Below are 21,062 nucleotides of genomic sequence, written 5' to 3' on the forward strand. Positions count from 1 at the left end.
TAGCTGGATTTTAAAAAGTAGAGGCAGAGCAGATTTCTATAGCAGAATTTACTGTAGAATTGCTATGCCGACATGCTTGAGTTGTAATAATTTTGTATTTGCCTATGAATTATTTCCTGCTATTTTTCTGTTTTTCTAAAGAGCCATGGCAGTGACATAAGGAGGCAAATCTATCATTATTTTCTGAATGTAACATTAAAAACTCTGGCCAATTCCAGCCAAGAGTTTTATTACAGAATCTTATTGGAGTGGAAGCTTGTATTTGTATCTTTTGTGCTTTCTTGACATTTCTCACATCTTTTTTCTTCTGTCAAAAATCTATCAGGTTGGGGAAAACTTAGCAGCACAGTACCTTTTCAATGGTAGCAAACAGTGAGGAAAATTAACCAGTGGAACAGCTTGCCTCCAGAACTGTGGGTCCTCCATCACTGGAGATTTTTAAGAAGAGACTAGAAGACCTCCAAGGTCCCTTCCAGTTCTCTTCTCTTCTCTTTGGAACTGGCCACTGAAAATTTATTTTAGAAAGTCTTTTTAAAAAATGGTCCTGATCCTGAGCTGAGGGCTCAGAATGGTCTGATTAAGGATAAAAAGTAGGAAGAGTAGTTTTGAAGACAGCAGTGAGAAGCCTGGTGGGGGCTTGGGGATCTTAATGTAATATTTTTTGCCAAATATATCCTTTGAGGATCCATTTCCTTTCACTTATGCAGCCTCTGCATTACATAGTGCCTTTCCCTTGCTGGCTAGTCCAGATTGTGACATCCATCAGCATAAATATAAGTGGCCATCCACATACTTCTATTTACACTGTCCAATGGGAAGAAATGCTGAATTTCAGGACAACCTGGCTGTCCAATACCAAACTAGCAACAATCTTTTCTTTTGAAAGAAAGTTTCAACCACAATAGCAAACAATACACATTTAATACTTTGACTGGATTTACACATCCGACTAAGCCATCATTATCTGTGGGGGAAGGAGATATGGGAACAAAAGATATCATTTGCCTTGTCACATCACTTTGCATATGATGGAAATGATTTAATGTTGCCATAATACGGTATATATGCAAGTTACTCATCTCGTGTCAAAATGTGAGATGGGTGGCAAATATGGGTGGCAAATAAATTTAATAATAAATAAATTGTTATATTATCATGGCTTGTACTGAATCCCTATGCCTAAAACCATAGTTTAGCAAACCATAAGCTGGCTGAGCTCATATGAAGAAAATAAAACAAAAATCAAACAAATCACAAGTATGTTAATCCGGCCAATACTTTTTAATATTAAGATGGGAAAAGAAGGGTGCAGGTTGTTCAAATGCTTACGAATGAACAATTTCAAGAGCACTGCAGTGAGGAAGGAGCATTTAAATCTGAAAGCAGAAATTTACTGGCCAGAAATTACAACTCAGAAAGGCTTATTGAAGTGCCCTTAAGAAATTTGAAGCAAAATTTCATTTATTTATTTATTATTTATTTATTTATTAATGGGATTTATATCCTGCCCTATCTCCCGAGGGACTCAGGGCGGCTAACAACAACAAAACTTAAAGGTCTCTGTATAGTAAATTAAAAATAAAAATTTGAAATAAATTAAAATAAATTAAAGAATAGAGTTAGAATTGTAAATATAATTAAAATCCCTGTAAACCTACATCTCCTTTTACATTGTTACATAGATATAAAACTATAAGAAATAAAAATGTCTTATTAAATTGTATTCATCCTGTCCTATTTTTGGTTCATTATCACTGCAGACGACTAGCCTCTGAAAAAAATCAGAAAACAAATGGGCAGAAGGGGAAAAAGGACAGAGAGGAATAGGAATGGGAGAGAAAACAGCAGTTCTTTTTTTAAAAGGGCATGTGTGTCTATATCTATTCAGAATTCAAATCAATGGAGTTCAGTAGGGCTTGCTTCCATGTAAATGTGCAAAAAACACAATTTAAAATCAAGAAGGCAAAAGTAACAAAAGCGATATATTTTTTTTCAAATTACAGAAAAAGCTGTTACCTTGCTGGCAGGAATAAAGATGAGACAATGATAAGAGAAGCAGGAAAGTAGTGGAAAAGCAGAGTGGGCTGTAGCAAATGCGAACAATTAGACAATGAGATGGACCGAAGATTCTTGGAACTCTGCTGGCAACCTTAATCATAAACATTATGGAGTTGTAGCTTAAGACCCAACTACTATTAGCAAGTTTGTTTTTTAAGCCATGACTAAAGAAACCACAGCTGAGCCTGTGAATCTAGCCTATGAATAATGCAGGTACGCATCAAATGGCCATGAGAAATGTGTTGTAAAAAGCTGTTATGACCAGTAGATAAGCAACAAAGTGTTCCAAAATACATGTCTTTTTGCTTTGATCTATTGCAGTGTTTTGTCATATCTGGCAACTTTAAGATGTGTGGACTTCAACTCCCAGAATTCCCCAGCTAGCATGAAGTCTACACAAAATTGCCAAGTTTAAAAAAAAATACTGATATAGTGCTTTTGCATTCCAGATCTGGGAGTCCTAGCTATGAAGTTAAATACAGAAGCTAAGAAGGAGACATGAAACAATGGACCTATAACATGAAAAACTGGGCAGAATCAAGGGGGAAATACAATAAAATTAACATAAAAGCTCAAGATAGCTTACCAGTATGCTTGGGTAATCTTTTAAGTCTATACTTCAAAGATGTTAGAAAGGAATCAGCCCCTCCTTTCTGATTAACAGATTTTACATGTATTACAGCATATGGAAGACATTGCCTAGGCTTATCCACAGGTTTTGAATCTTCACTATATTCATAAAAATATACCTGCGAATGGAAATATTGCAAGAACATAAAAGTAAGTACCTGGATAATTAACTTTAAACTTAGACAAAGACCAAAAATAGTAACCTGATTGTGATCAACAAAATGAGTGGTAAAACTTTTAATAGGGTTCTCTTATAAAAAGTATTATACAAACTAGGTGCAAAATAAATGTACTACTTTTGTGAAAAGATTAAAGTATCCAATGTGACAATTTGCATCACGTTTCTGTAATTTTAGTACAAAATTATTTGCTAATTTTCATTTAGAAAATGCAGGATAAAATGTCTATGGAAAGTATTTAATAACATCTCAAAAGTAAAGCAGAATTAAAAATCCCCCTTTAATTATCAAATCTGACAGCATTCATCCTCTCCTACATGTACTGCTCCACACAGTATATACCGTATATACTTGAATATAAGCCGACTCGAATATAAGCCAAGACCCCTAATTTTACCCCCCAAAAATGGTAAAAGTTGGTGACTCGAGTATAAGCCGAGGCTGGGAAATGCAGCAGCTCACCTTATGCTCCTCTCCAGAGATCTTCCCTCAGCAGCGGCCGGCAAAGTAGCTCGCACGCGAAACAAGCCCGGCAGAGGAGCCGGAGCGGCGAGCAGAGGCGCCCGGCCCAGATCCTGCAAGGCCCGGCCGAGACGCGCCCCCAGCAGCGGAGCTGCTCCGGCTCCTCTGCCGGGCTTGTTTTGCATGTGAGCTACTTTGCCTGATGCTGAGAAGACCCGCTTGGGCACTCGGGTTGGTGTCAGTCTCCGCAGGCCCTTCTCGTTTCCAGGAACGTCAAGCGCGCTTGGCTCCCCACCCCCACGGCAGGGCAGGGCAGGGCAGAGACTTGCTCGCCCTTCTGACGGCCCTGAAGAGAAACGAAGGGCTTGCAAACTCCCCGCGAGAAGCTGGGCGAAGCGCGCGGCTGGGCGAGTGTGTGCCTGCGCGCGTATTTACGAAAGAAACGCTCCGAGAGTTCTTCTTTCTCCGCCCCCTTGGGGGGAACTCTAGCGACTACTGTAGCCGCGCTTCTCTTCTCGGCTCCGAAAATAGGGATTTCTACTCTCTCTCTCTCTCTCTCTCCCCTCCCCACCCCGCATTCTCCTGCCTCTTCGATTGCGACAATAAAAGGGCGAAGGGTGCGCTGGTTTCTTCCTCCTTCCTCCCCCCCTCCCCTCCCCTCCCCGATTGTCAGGTGAGGCAGCTGGAGGTCTGGCCGGGAGATTGTAGCCGTTTTGAAACGCCGCGTCTTGAAACGCCCGATCAGCTGATTTTCGGGTGGAAGAGCCGCGGCTTGAATCTGTTTGCATCTGCCTGAATTAGACCGAAACGGCCTGAATTTGACCAGAGTTGCTTTGTAATGGCTGGAGGAACTGCAGAGGAGGTCTTGCCGGGAGATTGTGGCCGTTTTGAAACGCCGCGGCTTGAAACGCCCGATCAGCTGATTTTCGGGGCGGAAAGAGCCACGGCTTGAATCTGCTTGTATTTGTTTGAACTTAACCAGAAACGGCTCGTAATGGCTGGAGGAACTGCGGAGGGAGTGAATGCTCCAGCCTGGAATATTTGGAAAGGCTGGGGGAACCGGATGAACTGCAGCTTAAGCGACTGTTGCCGGAGGAGCCATGGCTTGAAACGCCCCAGTTTTGGGGCAGCGTTTGCTTGTTCCCTCCCTCCCTCCCCTTTCCCTCCTCTCTAAATCCTTCCTTCCTTCCTTCCTTCCTTCCTTCCTTCCTTCCTTCCTCCCTCCCTCCCCTTTCCCTCCTCTCTAAATCCTTCCTTCCTTCCTTCCTTCCTTCCTTCCTTCCCCAGCCCTAATCCGGAAAGTGGAAGGAAAGAAGAGTAAAGGCTGGGCGGAGGAGGAGGGGAAGTGCAACCCTGCACTATTCAGCTCAGTGAAGTCACGCTTGAAACGGCTTGAAACGCCCGATCAGCTGATTTTCGGGGCGGAAAGAGCCACGGCTTGAATCTGCTTGTATTTGTTTGAACTTAACCAGAAACGGCTCGTAATGGCTGGAGGAACTGCGGAGGGAGTGAATGCTCCAGCCTGGAATATTTGGAAAGGCTGGGGGAACCGGATGAACTGCAGCTTAAGCGACTGTTCCCGGAGGAGCCATGGCTTGAAACGCCCCAGTTTTGGGGCAGCGTTTGCTTGTTCCCTCCCTCCCTCCCTCCCTCCCTCCCCTTTCCCTCCTCTCTAAATCCTTCCTTCCTTCCTTCCTTCCTTCCTTCCTTCCTTCCTCCCTCCCTCCCCTTTCCCTCCTCTCTAAATCCTTCCTTCCTTCCTTCCTTCCTCCCTCCCTCCCCTTTCCCTCCTCTCTAAATCCTTCCTTCCTTCCTTCCTTCCTTCCTTCCTTCCTTCCTTCCTTCCTTCCCCAGCCCTAATCCGGAAAGTGGAAGGAAAGAAGAGTAAAGGCTGGGCGGAGGAGGAGGGGAAGTGCAACCCTGCACTATTCAGCTCAGTGAAGTCACGCTTGAAACGCCCGATCAGCTGATTTTCAGGGCGGAAAGAGCCACGGCTTGAATCTGCTTGTATTTGTTTGAACTTAACCAGAAACGGCTCGTAATGGCTGGAGGAACTGCGGAGGGAGTGAATGCTCCAGCCTGGAATATTTGGAAAGGCTGGGGGAACCGGATGAACTGCAGCTTAAGCGACTGTTCCCGGAGGAGCCATGGCTTGAAACGCCCCAGTTTTGGGGCAGCGTTTGCTTGTTCCCTCCCTCCCTCCCTCCCTCCCTCCTCTCTAAATCCTTCCTTCCTTCCTTCCTTCCTTCCTTCCTTCCTTCCTCCCTCCCTCCCCTTTCCCTCCTCTCTAAATCCTTCCTTCCTTCCTTCCTTCCTTCCTTCCTTCCTTCCTTCCTTCCTTCCTTCCTTCCTTCCCCAGCCCTAATCCGGAAAGTGGAAGGAAAGAAGAGTAAAGGCTGGGCGGAGGAGGAGGGGAAGTGCAACCCTGCACTATTCAGCTCAGTGAAGTCACGCTTGAAACGGCTTGAAACGCCCGATCAGCTGATTTTCGGGGCGGAAAGCGTGCGGTGTTGTTGTGTTTTTTTTCCTCCCCCCGAAAGTGAACGGCAGCTTTCCGTACTAGTGTATTGGCATGTCAAGACACCAGCACAAAGACCAAGGTACAAGCAGCCCTCCTTCAGTCATTATTGAAACATTTGATCAGCCCAACTTCTTCTTCTTATTATTATTATTACCGTAAATCTGTTTTTTAACCAAGCGTGACTTCACTGAGCTGAATAGTGCAGGGTTGCACTTCCCCTCCTCCTCCGCCCAGCCTTTACTCTTCTTTCCTTCCACTTTCCGGATTAGGGCTGGGGAAGGAAGGAAGGAAGGAAGGAAGGAAGGAAGGAAGGAAGGAAGGAAGGAAGGATTTAGAGAGGAGGGAAAGGGGAGGGAGGGAGGAAGGAAGGAAGGAAGGAAGGATTTAGAGAGGAGGGAAAGGGGAGGGAGGGAGGGAGGAAGGAAGGAAGGAAGGAAGGAAGGAAGGAAGGAAGGAAGGAAGGAAGGATTTAGAGAGGAGGGAAAGGGGAGGGAGGGAGGGAGGGAGGGAGGGAGGGAACAAGCAAACGCTGCCCCAAAACTGGGGCGTTTCAAGCCATGGCTCCTCCGGGAACAGTCGCTTAAGCTGCAGTTCATCCGGTTCCCCCAGCCTTTCCAAATATTCCAGGCTGGAGCATTCACTCCCTCCGCAGTTCCTCCAGCCATTACGAGCCGTTTCTGGTTAAGTTCAAACAAATACAAGCAGATTCAAGCCGTGGCTCTTTCCGCCCCGAAAATCAGCTGATCGGGCGTTTCAAGCCGTTTCAAGCGTGACTTCACTGAGCTGAATAGTGCAGGGTTGCACTTCCCCTCCTCCTCCGCCCAGCCTTTACTCTTCTTTCCTTCCACTTTCCGGATTAGGGCTGGGGAAGGAAGGAAGGAAGGAAGGAAGGAAGGAAGGATTTAGAGAGGAGGGAAAGGGGAGGGAGGGAGGGAGGGAGGGAGGGAGGAAGGAAGGAAGGAAGGAAGGAAGGAAGGAAGGAAGGAAGGAAGGAAGGAAGGATTTAGAGAGGAGGGAAAGGGGAGGGAGGGAGGGAACAAGCAAACGCTGCCCCAAAACTGGGGCGTTTCAAGCCATGGCTCCTCCGGCAACAGTCGCTTAAGCTGCAGTTCATCCGGTTCCCCCAGCCTTTCCAAATATTCCAGGCTGGAGCATTCACTCCCTCCGCAGTTCCTCCAGCCATTACGAGCCGTTTCTGGTTAAGTTCAAACAAATACAAGCAGATTCAAGCCGTGGCTCTTTCCGCCCCGAAAATCAGCTGATCGGGCGTTTCAAGCCGCGGCGTTTCAAAACGGCCACAATCTCCCAGCAAGACCTCCTCTGCAGTTCCTCCAGCCATTACAAAGCAACTCTGGTCAAATTCAGGCCGTTTCGGTCTAATTCAGGCAGATGCAAACAGATTCAAGCCGCGGCTCTTCCACCCGAAAATCAGCTGATCGGGCGTTTCAAGACGCGGCGTTTCAAAACGGCTACAATCTCCCGGCCAGACCTCCAGCTGCCTCACCTGACAATCGGGGAGGGGAGGGGAGGGGGGGAGGAAGGAGGAAGAAACCAGCGCACCCTTCGCCCTTTTATTGTCGCAATCGAAGAGGCAGGAGAATGCGGGGTGGGGAGGGGAGAGAGAGAGAGAGAGAGAGTAGAAATCCCTATTTTCAGAGCCGAGAAGAGAAGCGCGGCTACAGCAGTCGCTAGAGTTCCCCCCAAGGGGGCGGAGAAAGAAGAACTCTCGGAGCGTTTCTTTCGTAAATACGCGCGCAGGCACACACTCGCCCAGCCGCGCGCTTCGCCCAGCTTCTCGCGGGGAGTTTGCAAGCCCTTCGTTTCTCTTCAGGGCCGTCAGAAGGGCGAGCAAGTCTCTGCCCTGCCCTGCCCTGCCGTGGGGGTGGGGAGCCAAGCGCGCTTGACGTTCCTGGAAACGAGAAGGGCCTGCGGAGACTGACACCAACCCGAGTGCCCAAGCGGGTCTTCTCAGCATCAGGCAAAGTAGCTCACATGCAAAACAAGCCCGGCAGAGGAGCCGGAGCAGCTCCGCTGCTGGGGGCGCGTCTCGGCCGGGCCTTGCAGGATCTGGGCCGGGCGCCTCTGCTCGCCGCTCCGGCTCCTCTGCCGGGCTTGTTTCGCATGTGATTCTGGGCCAGGTGCTGCTGAGGGCGAGCAGAGGCACCCGGGCGACCCCAGCAGCGTCAGGCAAAGTAGCTCGGCCGCGCGCAAGTCCTCGGTAAGTTCTTTTTTTTTTGTTGACTGGAGTATAAGCCGAAGTGGATTTTTTCAGCCCAAAAAGTGGGCTGAAAAATTCGGCTTATACTCAAGTATATACGGTACATTTATTTGAAGAAGCAGACAACTGAGTTCAAAGAAAGACTGCATCTACTTTATACAGGACATCAACATCCAACTAATTTCTTCATGGCTTGGGACCAAGTCACAAGAGGGACTGTCTTTTTACAAGAGTAAAAAGTTTGATCCAGTAGTAGGTCAATATGGGTATGAATCAGATCCTGTCAGCTCAAAAGTGTTGACTGACAGTCACTAGGGCCTTTTGTGCTGTAGCCCCTGCTTTGTGGAATATTCTCCTTTTGGGTGGGCGTGGCCAGCTCTACATCGTTCGCATCAAGGGTGCCTATGGGGGCCTGGGCAGGAGTGGGACAGATCTGAGGGTCTCTGGCAGAACGAGGGTCCCTGGGCCAGGGCCAAGGCAGTGGGGGCCGTTCCCTCACTGTTTCCAGGATGGCTTCGCGAGCCACATGAAACCACTTCACGGGCCGGATCCAGCCCCCGGGCCTTGTGTTTGACATGTCTGCCCTAGATACTTTATAATTCTTCCTGCACTGTGTAACTCTGTAGATCAGATAAGTTTTCCAAATGCTAACCTCTCGCACAATTAGTTACTGAAAATACCAGCCCTTGATTCTTCATGTGAAATGCTAGATTTTGTCCCTCTTGAAGAGCCTAGAAAAAGGGTCTTCTTTATAATGACATTAGAAATAGACATTTTTTTCACCAAATACTTTTTGTTTGACTAAACGTCATATAAGGCTATATTTAAGCTTTGCTATAGCCTCTGAATATATTGTTTTTCAACTGTACACCCCTCCTTAAAATCCAATTATGATAACAGCCATGTATAGGCATCATGCTGTATCTTCTCACTAATAAAATCACTAAAGTATTACTTACCAAAGACCCAGTAGCCTGATCCTCCAAAGAATCCTTAAGTGAAGGATGAATTCTAGACATATGGCAATCAAAGTTTGGAGTTGGATCCAGTACAATTTTCTTTTGGCTTTTAGGTGGTTGAACCTTTTTAACTTTTCCTAAAAGAACCTAGAAATACAAAATAAACAAACCCGTGTGTGTGTGTGTGTGTGTGTGTGCGCGCACGCTTTATTGTATAACACTATGTGGTAGTTTTAAATTATTTGTTTTATGAAAAATATGGGCATTCTGCAGGGTACATATGATCTTCCATTGTCAGTAGTATGAATAAGCTCCAGAATATATATTTCTGGAGGGGAAGGGGGAGGAAGAGGAAAGAGATGTTCAAGTAATTTCTATAATAGATAAATTCTCAGATTGCTGGACACACTTGTAAATTAACAGGTATAGAGGAAGCTGCTGACTTACACTAATGGCTGCCATTAAATAAAGTGTGAATGTTAGACACATTCTCCCCTTTTTTCCTTGGATTCTTACACTAATCCCTTTGCCTAATGAGGTTTTTTTTTTAAATTGAAATTGTCTCACCATATAGTTGGCTTAATAATAATTACAAATTCTGGTAAAGTGTTTTAGAAATAGTAATTGGAACAATCATGGACTTTTTTGTTTCAATCAGCAGTGTCTGCACTAAGCTACAAAGGCATCAAAGTAATGCACACTCACACAGAGACACAAATGAAAATAAATGAACTGAAAGTATTTACATGACATCATTGTTAATGTTTCATCATTTGCCTTCCTTTGCTCTCCCCACAATTTCTACTTAGCTTTAATTATATGTAATAAGTATGTATTACATATAATTATAAATTACAAAATAATTTATAATTTATATTTATATAATTTATAATTATAAAACAATTTATAATTTTGCAAAATAATTATAAATTATATAAAATTTATACATTTTGTAAATTTTATAAAATAATTATAAATGTGTAATTATACTTTTTCAGCTTTCACGTATCCTTAGAAAAGCCCATTTTAAACTTATATTCAAAGTGTTAAATCTGTTTGGAACTAACTCCTTCCACAGAATAAAGGGTACTTCAGGATCCAAACCAATGAATGAATGAACCTTTATTATCAAAGTATAACATGTATACAGTGGCTGAGCCTCCCTTTGTGCCCCCCACCTCAGTGACAACAAACCCACCATCTTGTTACACCATGTGACAGAGTAATTGCTTTACAGTTTTAAAATATACATGCAAAGACTTACCCTGAATATAATAATATTTTCCACTGGAAATGAACGTTTGGATGCATAATTCAAAGCAATATCAACATATCGGAACAAATAAACTCCTAGCTGAGGGTTTCCTAATTCTTTCATGATGTTTATTTCTCTTTTGGAATGACCGGTGGTACATAGGCCATACTGACAAATTTGTGGCACTTCATCTCTAGAGACAACTAAAAAGCTAGAGAGTTCTTTATCTTGCTTTCCTTCTTCACGTAACTCAGTCCTAACAATAAAAAAGATAATGTCAAGGCAGGTTCCACTCTTTATGTAAATTAACTTAAAAGAGTAGCAATCAATTTCTTGGTTTCTTAGTAATATACCCTTGATTCCCCCTTTTAAGCAAAACATGTCTGGGCCTGTCAATGTAGAGCATATCTATATACATCAATTATTACATTAGCTGAAATAATGATTTTCTTATATACTTTTGTTATATTCTTGCCGCTATCAAATTGTGGACTTCATGCTGAATGCCAGGTCACGCCATAACTGAAGTTTTAGCCTGACAGACTTCATTTCTTTTGCATTCATGGTATTAACATTTGATACAAATCATACATTTTTATTTATTATAATTATTTATATCTTGCATTAAACCCATGGGAATGGGTGCTATAAATGATCTTAGCGGAAAAGCCAAGAAGTATATGCTGAGATGATTTATAATCGACTAAGACCTCTTGAATCTGTCCAATGTTCTAAAGACCTCATTAAGAATTCCCTAATGTGTATGTTGTCTGGATTCTTGGGACAGGAATCTACAGAGCTTGCATATGAATTCAGCTTTGCCATCAGAAGATGTTCATTTAATATGTTGGGTTTTTTTGGCAGTTCTCTAGTTGACCTTACAATATTTTTGTCCATATAGGAGGGCGGCATGAATGTGGACTTGTATTACAATTTATTAGTTCAACATTTAATCTCAATTGGCCTTAATGAATGAATGGGAATCTTTAATGAAGCTGGCATCCGATAAAATCTAGGCATTTTACCCACAGTCTATGAGATTGTTCTGCTTGGAAGAACTTTTCCAATTTTAATTATTTAGCCAATATCCTATGTCCAGCTTACAGGATAGGTCTTGCACATGCTATATTCATTCTTTCACCCCTTCATAGCTAGAAGGTTTAATAATACCCAATGCAAAAGCATTCTCTATCCCTATCAAGTAGGGAAAATAGAATCAATCTCCTATGTACCGTTACACTGTTCTTTTTATAAGGCTTGGCAGGCTCTCCTAGTTATGGCCCTATTAATTAATAGCCACAGTAGCTCTGAGTAGAATACTCTCTAACCGACAGATTGCCTGAAATTTCCACAAATATTATGAATTCTACTCCATTGTTTTTTTGACATTTAATAGTGCAATAAATCTGTTAAGCTTTTCCAAGGTTCTGGGTTTTTTTAATGTATTATTCTTTGGAGTATATTGTTTGGTCAACTTAAATAATGCTTATTTGCTCTCCATATGAAAAACAACTGAATACCACTACAACATTCTGAATCTCAAGATAAATTGTCATATATATGTACATACATACATACATAAATATATATATGTGTGTGTATGTATATGTATGTATGTATGTATGTATGTATATATATATATATATATATATATATATATATACACACACACACACACACATATATATATATATATGTACATACATATATACACACACACACATATACACACACATATACGTATATATATATATATATATATATATATATATATATATATATACACACACACATACGTGTGTGTGTGTGTGTGTGTATGTAATTTTTTTTGGCTTGCTAACAAAGAATAAAGGGAGACAGATGTATTCTGAATGCTTAACAAACATTTAACACATATCTTCCTTGCTTCTCAGCAGAGAGAGAGAGAGACAGAGAGAGAGACACTGTGGCCTAGTTTGAAATGCATATCAGTCTCCCTTTAATTCTTTGTTAACAACCCCCCAAAAAATTTACACACACACACACACACACACACACACACACACACACACACATATATATATATATATATATATATATATATATATATATATATATATATATATATGTATGTATGTATGTATGTATGTATATGTATATATATATGATGTGTGTATATATATATATATATATATATATATATATATATGTATGTATGTGTATATATATATATGTATATATATACATATAGATGTATATATACATACATACATATATACTGTATATATATATATATATATATATATATATATATATATATATATATATATATATATATATATGATGTATATATGTATATATACATACATATACATACATATACACATATACATATACACATATACATATACACATATACACATATACATACATACATACATACATACATATATATATATATGTATGTATGTATGTATATATATGTATGTATATATGTATATATATATACACATATATACCCTAAGGCCAAATTTTCTGTTTCTTTCATCTTAATTTCAAAGTAAGTGATCTTCAGCAAGTATTATCTATATCTTCTCCAACAACCTCCAAGTAGTCCTCTACTTATGACAATTGGGACTAAAATTTTGGTTGGTGAGTGAAGGATCTTTAAGTGAGACACTGATGTGACTGCTTCACTCAACAACTGAACCTAAGCACTCCTGACTGCAGTTGTTAAGTGATTTCCTAAGTCTGTAAGCAGATGGAATGAAAGAGCTGCCTGCTGAAGGATTTCAGCTTCCCTCCATTCACGAAGAGAAATTTCAGTGGGTTACAGCAGAAGTCCCAAACCTTTTGGGCACCAGGGACCGGTTCCGTGGAGAGTTCTAGGGAGTGCGTAGTTTTGTTTACTGCCTGCATCCCGCGGATGGGGCTTTGCTTTTTTTGTGGACCGTTTGCTGGCATGCCACGGACCAGTACTGGTCCACGGACTGGGGGTTGGAGACCCCTGGGTTACAGGAATGGAGCTGAAATCTTCAGGATTGTTGAAAGATTTTCACTCCCCTCCATTCCCACTGCTTGCAATCCTCTTTGCTAGCTTCCCCATTGACTTTCTGGGGAAGATGGCAGAGAAGATTACAAATGGCAATCACATAATTGCAAGGCACTTGGCAACTGGTTGTGAATTGGTTGCTAAGTGCCCATAATGCAGTCACATACAATGGGGTGGGGAACAGACCCATTTTACAATGATTAGAAGCATTTTACAAGTCATAAATCACACTTTCTGAGGCCATCATAACTTTGAACAGTCATTAAATGACCATATAAGCAGGAAAATAGAATAGATGGCTCCATTCTACTTGTTGCTTTGCCTCCTGCTTGCTCCAGTATTACCTGCATTGGCATAAAATAGGCAACAAAAATTGAAAATCCTTGCGGTCTAATTCTTTTTTAGAAGGCATACATAAACTATAGCTTGTTGCTATATCCCAATTTTCAAATTATAGCTTGTGCAAAAATAAGGAGCACCTGAGACACTCAAGCCCACAGATTGCTTATATAATGTAGTACTTACCGGTACTTACGTAATATATGAAGATAAATTTTCAAAACAAATGGGAGGTTTAGAGTTTTTCTAATACATTAATACATTTCTGTACTGAGTGCAGAAAACTTCATACCTCTCTCTTTCACACACATACACACTCTGATAATGGAAGTGATAGAAATAAAATGCAATAAAGCAATAAATGGAAAAAGTTGGTTTTATTGTGATTATATTTATCTGTGTTATAATTATAGACAGCCAGAAATCTGCACAGAGTTTAGAGATTAAGACTGATTTTAACACTAGGTTAGAGACCCAAGTAGAAATTAAGACTGTCTACCAAAGAGCTGAATGACTAATTTTACTCTGAAACTGGCGGCCAAACTCAAGCAAAAATCCAGAATATTTACCTCATGATAACTGCATATCTCCAATAGGATTATACAGACCTGTTTAAACTTCTGAGATATATTTTTTTAAGGAAAGTGACAGAGGTCCATGATATATATATGGTTCAGGATTAAATGATGTGTCCAAGATAGTAGACAAATTATCTTAAGTAATGAGAGTCTTGATGAATCGCAGGTGATTGAATCCTAGTATATGGTTTGTGACTGGAAGGATTAGTTAATTGGGAAAGAAAAGCTAAATCCCAGGATCTCTGCTGAACTTGACTACATGTTATATGTGCATTTTTCCTCGCAGAAACATGTATAACTGACAAGTACACAAGATTTAGACCAGATAATTAAGAAAGTGACATTAAAAGAAGATAACTATTTTAAACTATTAAAACAAATAAAATCAGATTTGGAAAGATGGAAAAATCTACAATTATTAATCTTGGGAAGAATAGCAAAGGTGAAAATGAATACCGTATTTATCAAAACTCCTTTTCCTTTTCCAAACAATACCTATAAAGGGTTTTTTAAAAATGGGCTAAATGCATTGATTTTGAAAATTTATCTGGCAAGAGAAAAAAAGTCAGAATAAGATTGAAATTGCTGTAAGAAGCAAAAGAAAATGGAGGATTTAGGCTACCAGACTGGGTTCTATACTATCAAGCAGCTGTATTAACATGGTTAAAAGAGTGGATAACCCTTAGACACAAAATACTACTGTATCTAGAGGGACATGACCTACAGCTTGGATGGCATGCTTTTCTACGGCATGGGAAGAACAAAATCCATAAATACTTTCAAAATAACTATGTAAGAAATAGCTTGCTTCTGACTTGGGAAAAGATAAAAATGAAAATTTATATGAAAATACCAGGATGGATCTCGACAATGGAAGTGTTTATGTACCCATATTTAATCAACTATGAGAAACGTGTGACATATAGAGACATTTTGAATACTAATGGGAAATTTACAAACTAAACAAGAACTGGAAGAACAGGGCACTGAGCTATCATGGTGGCCACACTTTCAAATGCAAATGAGATACGAAAAAGATGCTAAAACATATGGTTTTTATAAAGATCAAACTATTGTCATCAGAGGAAAAACTGATTAAAAAAACTATAAATTTTTGTTAAACCTGAAAATGGAAGATGAATAAGTTAAAGAAACAATGATAACTTGGGTAAAAAGATTTGGGCACAATATAGAATTAGAAAAATGGCAACAATTGTGGGAAAGAAACTATAAAATATCAAGGGCAGTTATTTATAAAGAAAATTTATATAAAGTGTTTTATAGATGGCATGTAGATTTTAAGACAGAACTATTTCTTCTAGGTATAATTAAATATATTAAATGTATATATTTAACATTACATGTATTAATAGCAGTGAAAATTACATTTGCATAGTATTGGAAAAATGAAACACCATTGCAAGAAGATATAATTAGGAAAATTTTGGATTGTGTGGAAATGGATAGGCTTACATTGAAAATGAAAGGGAAAGATGATACAGAATATTTTCAAACATGGGATAATTTTTATAAATGGCTAGAAAAATGGAATAGAGTAGGAATGTAAGTTCTATTAATGTTAAATACAGTATGTGAACCCAGACAACACTTTATTAAGCACTAAAGATTTGTAACCATAAAAACTTGATAAAATATATAAAAAATATATAAAAATATATAAATAAAATTATTATTATTATTATTATTATTATTATTATTATTATTATTATTATTATTATTATTATTATTATTATTATTATTAAAAAATATTTAGACCAGAGGAGACACCAGTTCAAATCCTCATTGAAGCACGCTGCTCATATTAGGCTGATATCTATCTCAGATTGTTGTGAAGATACATGAGGAAAAGCTCAATCATGATCAAAAAGCCTATTCAGTAAAATCATTAATGATCTGTATTTTTATATTAGGTCAATTCACCTTTTTGCAATGAATTCTTCTTCCAAATCTTTATTATGAACCATCTCTATTTTATGAAACTGCCATAAAGATTCCAAATGGCACTGTATATCAAGACAATTTTCAGAGAGACGTTTTTTAATCTCATTGTAGTCCCTCTTATTAGCAGGGCACTCTGTTAAAAAATCTAAACATAAAGAAAAGGAAACAAAAAAATACAAAAAGAAATCAGTATTCTCCCATGGTAAATAGTAATTCTAAAAAGATAATGTTCAAAATTAAGAGTTGTGGTGGCGCAGTGGTTAGAATGATATATTACAGGCTAACTTTGCTCTCTGCCAGAAGTTTGATCCTGATTGGCTCAAGGTTGACTCAACCTTCCATCCGAGGTCGATAAAATGAGGATTGGTGGGGGCAATATGCTGACATTTCAAACCATCCAGAGAGTGCAGTGTAAAGCTTTATGGGGTGATATATAAATCTAAGTGCTATTACTATTGTTAATTTCGAAAATTTCCAGAAAAAATACTTTTCTAGAAATAAATGTTAGCAGATAAAATAATTGGGGGAAATACCTTTGTCATAATCTTATATCAACTAAAGGCATTTGCTTTGATTTCAACACTGGTTATATTTTTGCCTTTAACAAAACATATACTTTCTAAATTATAAAAAGATGCATTGCAATTAAGAAACCTTCAGAATCTAATTTGAAACTTGATTCTTCACCAGCTAAGACCCTGCATTAAAAAAGCTACAGGTTTTAATTCCATACTGATAAGCTGAGATGTGAAACCTCTACAAAGAATATATAAGAATTAAATAAATCTGCCACATTTTACAACAGGCATGACAGACACTTATTCAAATTAAGTCTTCAGATTCTTTTTGTAGATGTAAGCCAGGGATCTTCAGACTTGGCCTGTTTATGACTCACGGATTTTAACTCCAGAATTCTTCAGCCAGGCATGCTGGCTGAGGAATTCTGGGAGTTGAAGTCCATGAGTCATAAAAGGGCTGAGTTTGAGGACCCCTGATGTAAGCTATCCAAATTCAATCATATATAATAACTTAATGATTTTCTTAATGAGACCACATAGTGTCCAAACATAAATGTTTATCTTTTCTGCTTCATATTGTTTCTTCTTTGATGGGAGTATTTCCATATTCTAGCTGCTTCTATTTTTTTCTGTGCACAGAATGTTCCTTCTGTTTTATTCTTTAACTATGTTTTACCTTGTTCTTTGAATGAATCTCTTTGCAATTAAAAAAAACACACACAATCCAATCAAGGCCACGATCAAGAGCAAAACCATGAGACTCCAGTATTTCAATTAGGAACCTTGTAGTCTGGGTCCAAAATCTGACCAAAGAAAATAATTGAAACAGCAGCTACAACAGAAGTACTGTAATACAAAACCTGAGGATAAGTCTAAGTAGAGAGTAAGGAAGATAATTTTGATGGAAATTTACAGAACTGTTACCTAAACAAAAGGGGCATGAAACATTTTTTTTAAAGTCAGAGCAAGGAAATAACATTTAGAATGACTCAGGTAGATGCCTTCCTGATTCATCAATGTTTAAGAATGGGAGAAAGTGGAGCACATCAGATTTGTAAGATACTGTTATTACAGCTAATAAATAAATGTGATTTTATCCTTTCTGTGGAGATGATTTCTTGGTCTGCTCTAGCCACTGGTGCTGACAATATGTCTAGAATCTTTACTTGAAGAATATTTTCCTCTTTGGTTCAAACATACCCTGGCAATAACTTTTTTCTACTGTCTTCCCCATAACGTTCCCTTTATCTTGTCTGCAGTCCATAAATGAGAGTGTTTGTTCTTTAGCTCACTCCACCTCCCCTCCCTTTATTAAGAGACTATTCAAGGGAAGCTTCAAGGTTTACAAAACCTATAAGGCATTAGCAACTTTTGCCTAGAAAGGAAGTCACAGAAGTGGCAGCAATTGAAAATAAAAGGAATTGAGGGTTAAGGTTTGTTCTCCAAGCTTACGGGTGTGAGTCTCTCTTTTTGAGGTTTGGTTCGGGGGCGCAGTTGGGCTTGCTGCTGGTGTACGTTTCGCCTAGTCACACAGCGGCAGCCCTGCCCGTGCTACTCGATGTCCTCTCCGGTTTGGTGATTGAGTTCCCCAAACTTCTAGTTTTGGGTGACTTCAATCTACCATCCCTGGGAGGGTCATCTGAGTTAGCCCGGGAGTTCATGGCTTCCATGACGGCCATGGACCTGACGCAGGTAATTTCTGAACCAACTCATGAGGGAGGCCACACCCTTGACTTGGTTTTTTTATCTGGACGGTGGTTGGATGATCTTGGTGGGGGCTCTCCATTTATTATGCCCCTGTCATGGACCGATCATCACCTCCTGCGGCTGGTCTTCCGTCTTGCCACCCCCCACCGTGGGGATGCGGAACCAACTAGATGGTACCGCCCCAGACGCTTAATGGACCCTCTCGGGTTCCAGGCAGCGCTGGGATCCCCACCTGCCTCCGTCGCTCACAGCTCGGCGGATGCCTTAGTGGAAGCCTGGGAAAGGGCAGCCACTGAGGCACTGGACTGAGTTGTACCCCTGCGGCCCCTGACCCGGTGCAGATCCCATCGAGCTCCATGGTTCTCCGCGGAGCTCCGGGAGATGAAGCGTCGGAAACGGGGCCTAGAGAGCTGCTGGAGGTCCAGCCGATCCGAATCCGACCGGTTGCGGTTAAGAACCTATATTAGGTCTTATCTCGCAGCGATGAGGGCAGCGAGGTGCAATTACTTCTCTGCCCTCATCGCGTCCGCAGATAATCGCCCGGCCGCCCTGTTTAGGGTGACTCACTCCCTCCTTAATCAGGAGGTGAGGGAGGATCCCTTGCAGGGTCGTGCCGAGGAGTTTGGTCAACATCTGTCGGATAAAATCGCTCGGATTCGGACCGGTTTGGACTCCAGCTGGGCAGAGTCTGACGATCAGGACACGGGCGGTCTTGTCAATGTTATCTGGGAGGAGTTTGATTCTGTGACCCCTGATGAAGTGGACAGGATTATGGGGAGGTTGAGCTCCACCACATGTTTATTGGATCCGTGCCCTTCCTGGCTGGTTTATGCAGCCAGGGAGAGGACACGAGGCTGGTTCCAGGCGGTGATATCTGCTTCTTTGAGTGAGGGTAATTTCCCCACCGTCTTGAAGGAGGCGGTGGTGAGACCTCTCCTCAAGAAGCCTGCCTTGGACCCAGCAGTCTTGAACAACTTTCGTCCAGTCTCCAACCTTCGCTTTCTTGCGAAGGTTGTTGAGAGTGTGGTGGCGCATCAGCTCCCTCTGGTCCTGGATGAAGCAGATTATCTGGACCCGTACCAATCGGGTTTCAGGCCCGGGTACAGCACGGAGACGGCATTGGTCGCTCTGGTGAATGATCTCTGGAGGGCCCGGGATAGGGGATATTCCTCTGTCCTGGTCCTATTAGACCTCTCGGCGGCTTTCGATACCATCGACCATGGTATCCTGCTGCGGCGTCTTAGGGGATTGGGAGTGGGAGGCACAGTTCTTCGGTGGTTCTCCTCCTATCTCCTGGGACGTTCGCAGTCGGTGTTGGCAGGGGGGCAGAGATCGGCCCCTAGGTCTCTCGTTTGTGGAGTTCCTCAGGGTTCGGTTCTCTCGCCTCTCCTGTTCAACATCTACATGAAACCGCTGGGTGAGATCATTCGTGGTTTTGGAGTTGGGTATCATCAATATGCTGATGATACCCAACTTTTCATTTCGACCCCAAACCACCCCAGTGATGCCCTCGCTGTGATGTCCCGTTGCCTGGAGGCGGTTCGGGTCTGGATGGGGAGGAACAGACTTCAACTCAACCCTGACAAGACTGAGTGGCTGTACATTCCGGCATCCCAGGACATTCAAAACGTTCCATCACTTTCTATGGGGGGTGAGTCTTTACCCCCCGTAGATAGGGCTCGCAACTTGGGAGTCCTCCTTGATGCACGGCTCACCTTAGAAGATCATGTAGTAGCCGTGACCAGGGGGGCTTTCGCACAGGTTCGCCTGGTGCGGCAGTTGCAGCCCTATCTAGACCGGGATGCCCTGTGTACGGTCACTCATGCACTCGTGACCTCTCGTCTTGACTATTGCAATGCTCTCTACATGGGGCTTCCCTTGAAGACCACTCGGAGGCTCCAGCTGGTACAGAATGCGGCCGCGAGAGTTGTCTTGGGAGTTTCCCGGTACTCCCATGTTACACCTTTGCTCCGCGAGCTGCATTGGTTACCAGTTGTCTTCCGGGTGAGGTTCAAGGTCTTAGTGATGGTTTTTAAGTCCTTACATGGCATGGGTCCGGAATACCTCGGGGACCACCTGCTGCCGGCGTCAACTCCCCTCCGCCCCGTGCGTTCCCACAGAGAGGGCCTCCTCAGGGTGCCTCCGGTCAGGGAATGTCGGCTGGTGGCCCCCAGGGGGAGGGTCTTCTCTGTGGGCGCTCCGGCTTTGTGGAACCAGCTGCCGGTTGAGCTCCGGATGGCACCGGATCTCCGCTCCTTCCGTCGCGGGTTAAAGACCCATTTATTTGAACAAGCTGGCCTGGCCTGATGGGGAATCACTTAGGGTTTTAATATTTATATATATTTTTATTGTTTTTATTGTGGGCAATAATTTAATTCTTTTTTAATTTTTGTATTTTTGTAGTTTTAAGATATGCCCTGTTCACCGCCCTGAGTCCTTCGGGAGAAGGGCGGTATAAAAATTTAATAAATAATAAATAATAATAATAATAACATTTCATTACCAGGCTAGGTAACATCTTCAGTGGAGTATAGGGGATGTCATTGTCAGTGTTCTTCTATTTATAAGGGCTTCATGTGGTCAGTAGGTCTTATGATGGTGAAGTCATGTCAGGTGAGGGTCCCCTCAGGTCAGGGTCTTGTGAT

The 21,062-nt window shown here is 41.7% G+C and overlaps 1 protein-coding gene across 1 annotated transcript in view; it reads right to left on the reverse strand.

Annotated features, from left to right (window-relative positions):
- Positions 1 to 21,062, reverse strand: part of TEX15 (testis expressed 15, meiosis and synapsis associated) — a gene marked incomplete at its 5' end in the record, with an annotated part of 49,618 nt that overhangs the window by 13,823 nt on the left and 14,733 nt on the right. The window contains 4 exons of the mRNA XM_081318910.1: positions 2,645 to 2,807; positions 9,028 to 9,174; positions 10,292 to 10,538; positions 16,172 to 16,337. Of these exons, the coding sequence (XP_081175036.1) occupies positions 2,645 to 2,807; positions 9,028 to 9,174; positions 10,292 to 10,538; positions 16,172 to 16,337 (723 nt within the window). The remainder of the gene's footprint in view (positions 1 to 2,644; positions 2,808 to 9,027; positions 9,175 to 10,291; positions 10,539 to 16,171; positions 16,338 to 21,062) is intronic.

This window comes from Vipera berus (assembly GCF_964194415.1).
Source record: "Vipera berus genome assembly, chromosome: 2".
Classification (NCBI taxonomy): domain Eukaryota; kingdom Metazoa; phylum Chordata; class Lepidosauria; order Squamata; family Viperidae; genus Vipera; species Vipera berus.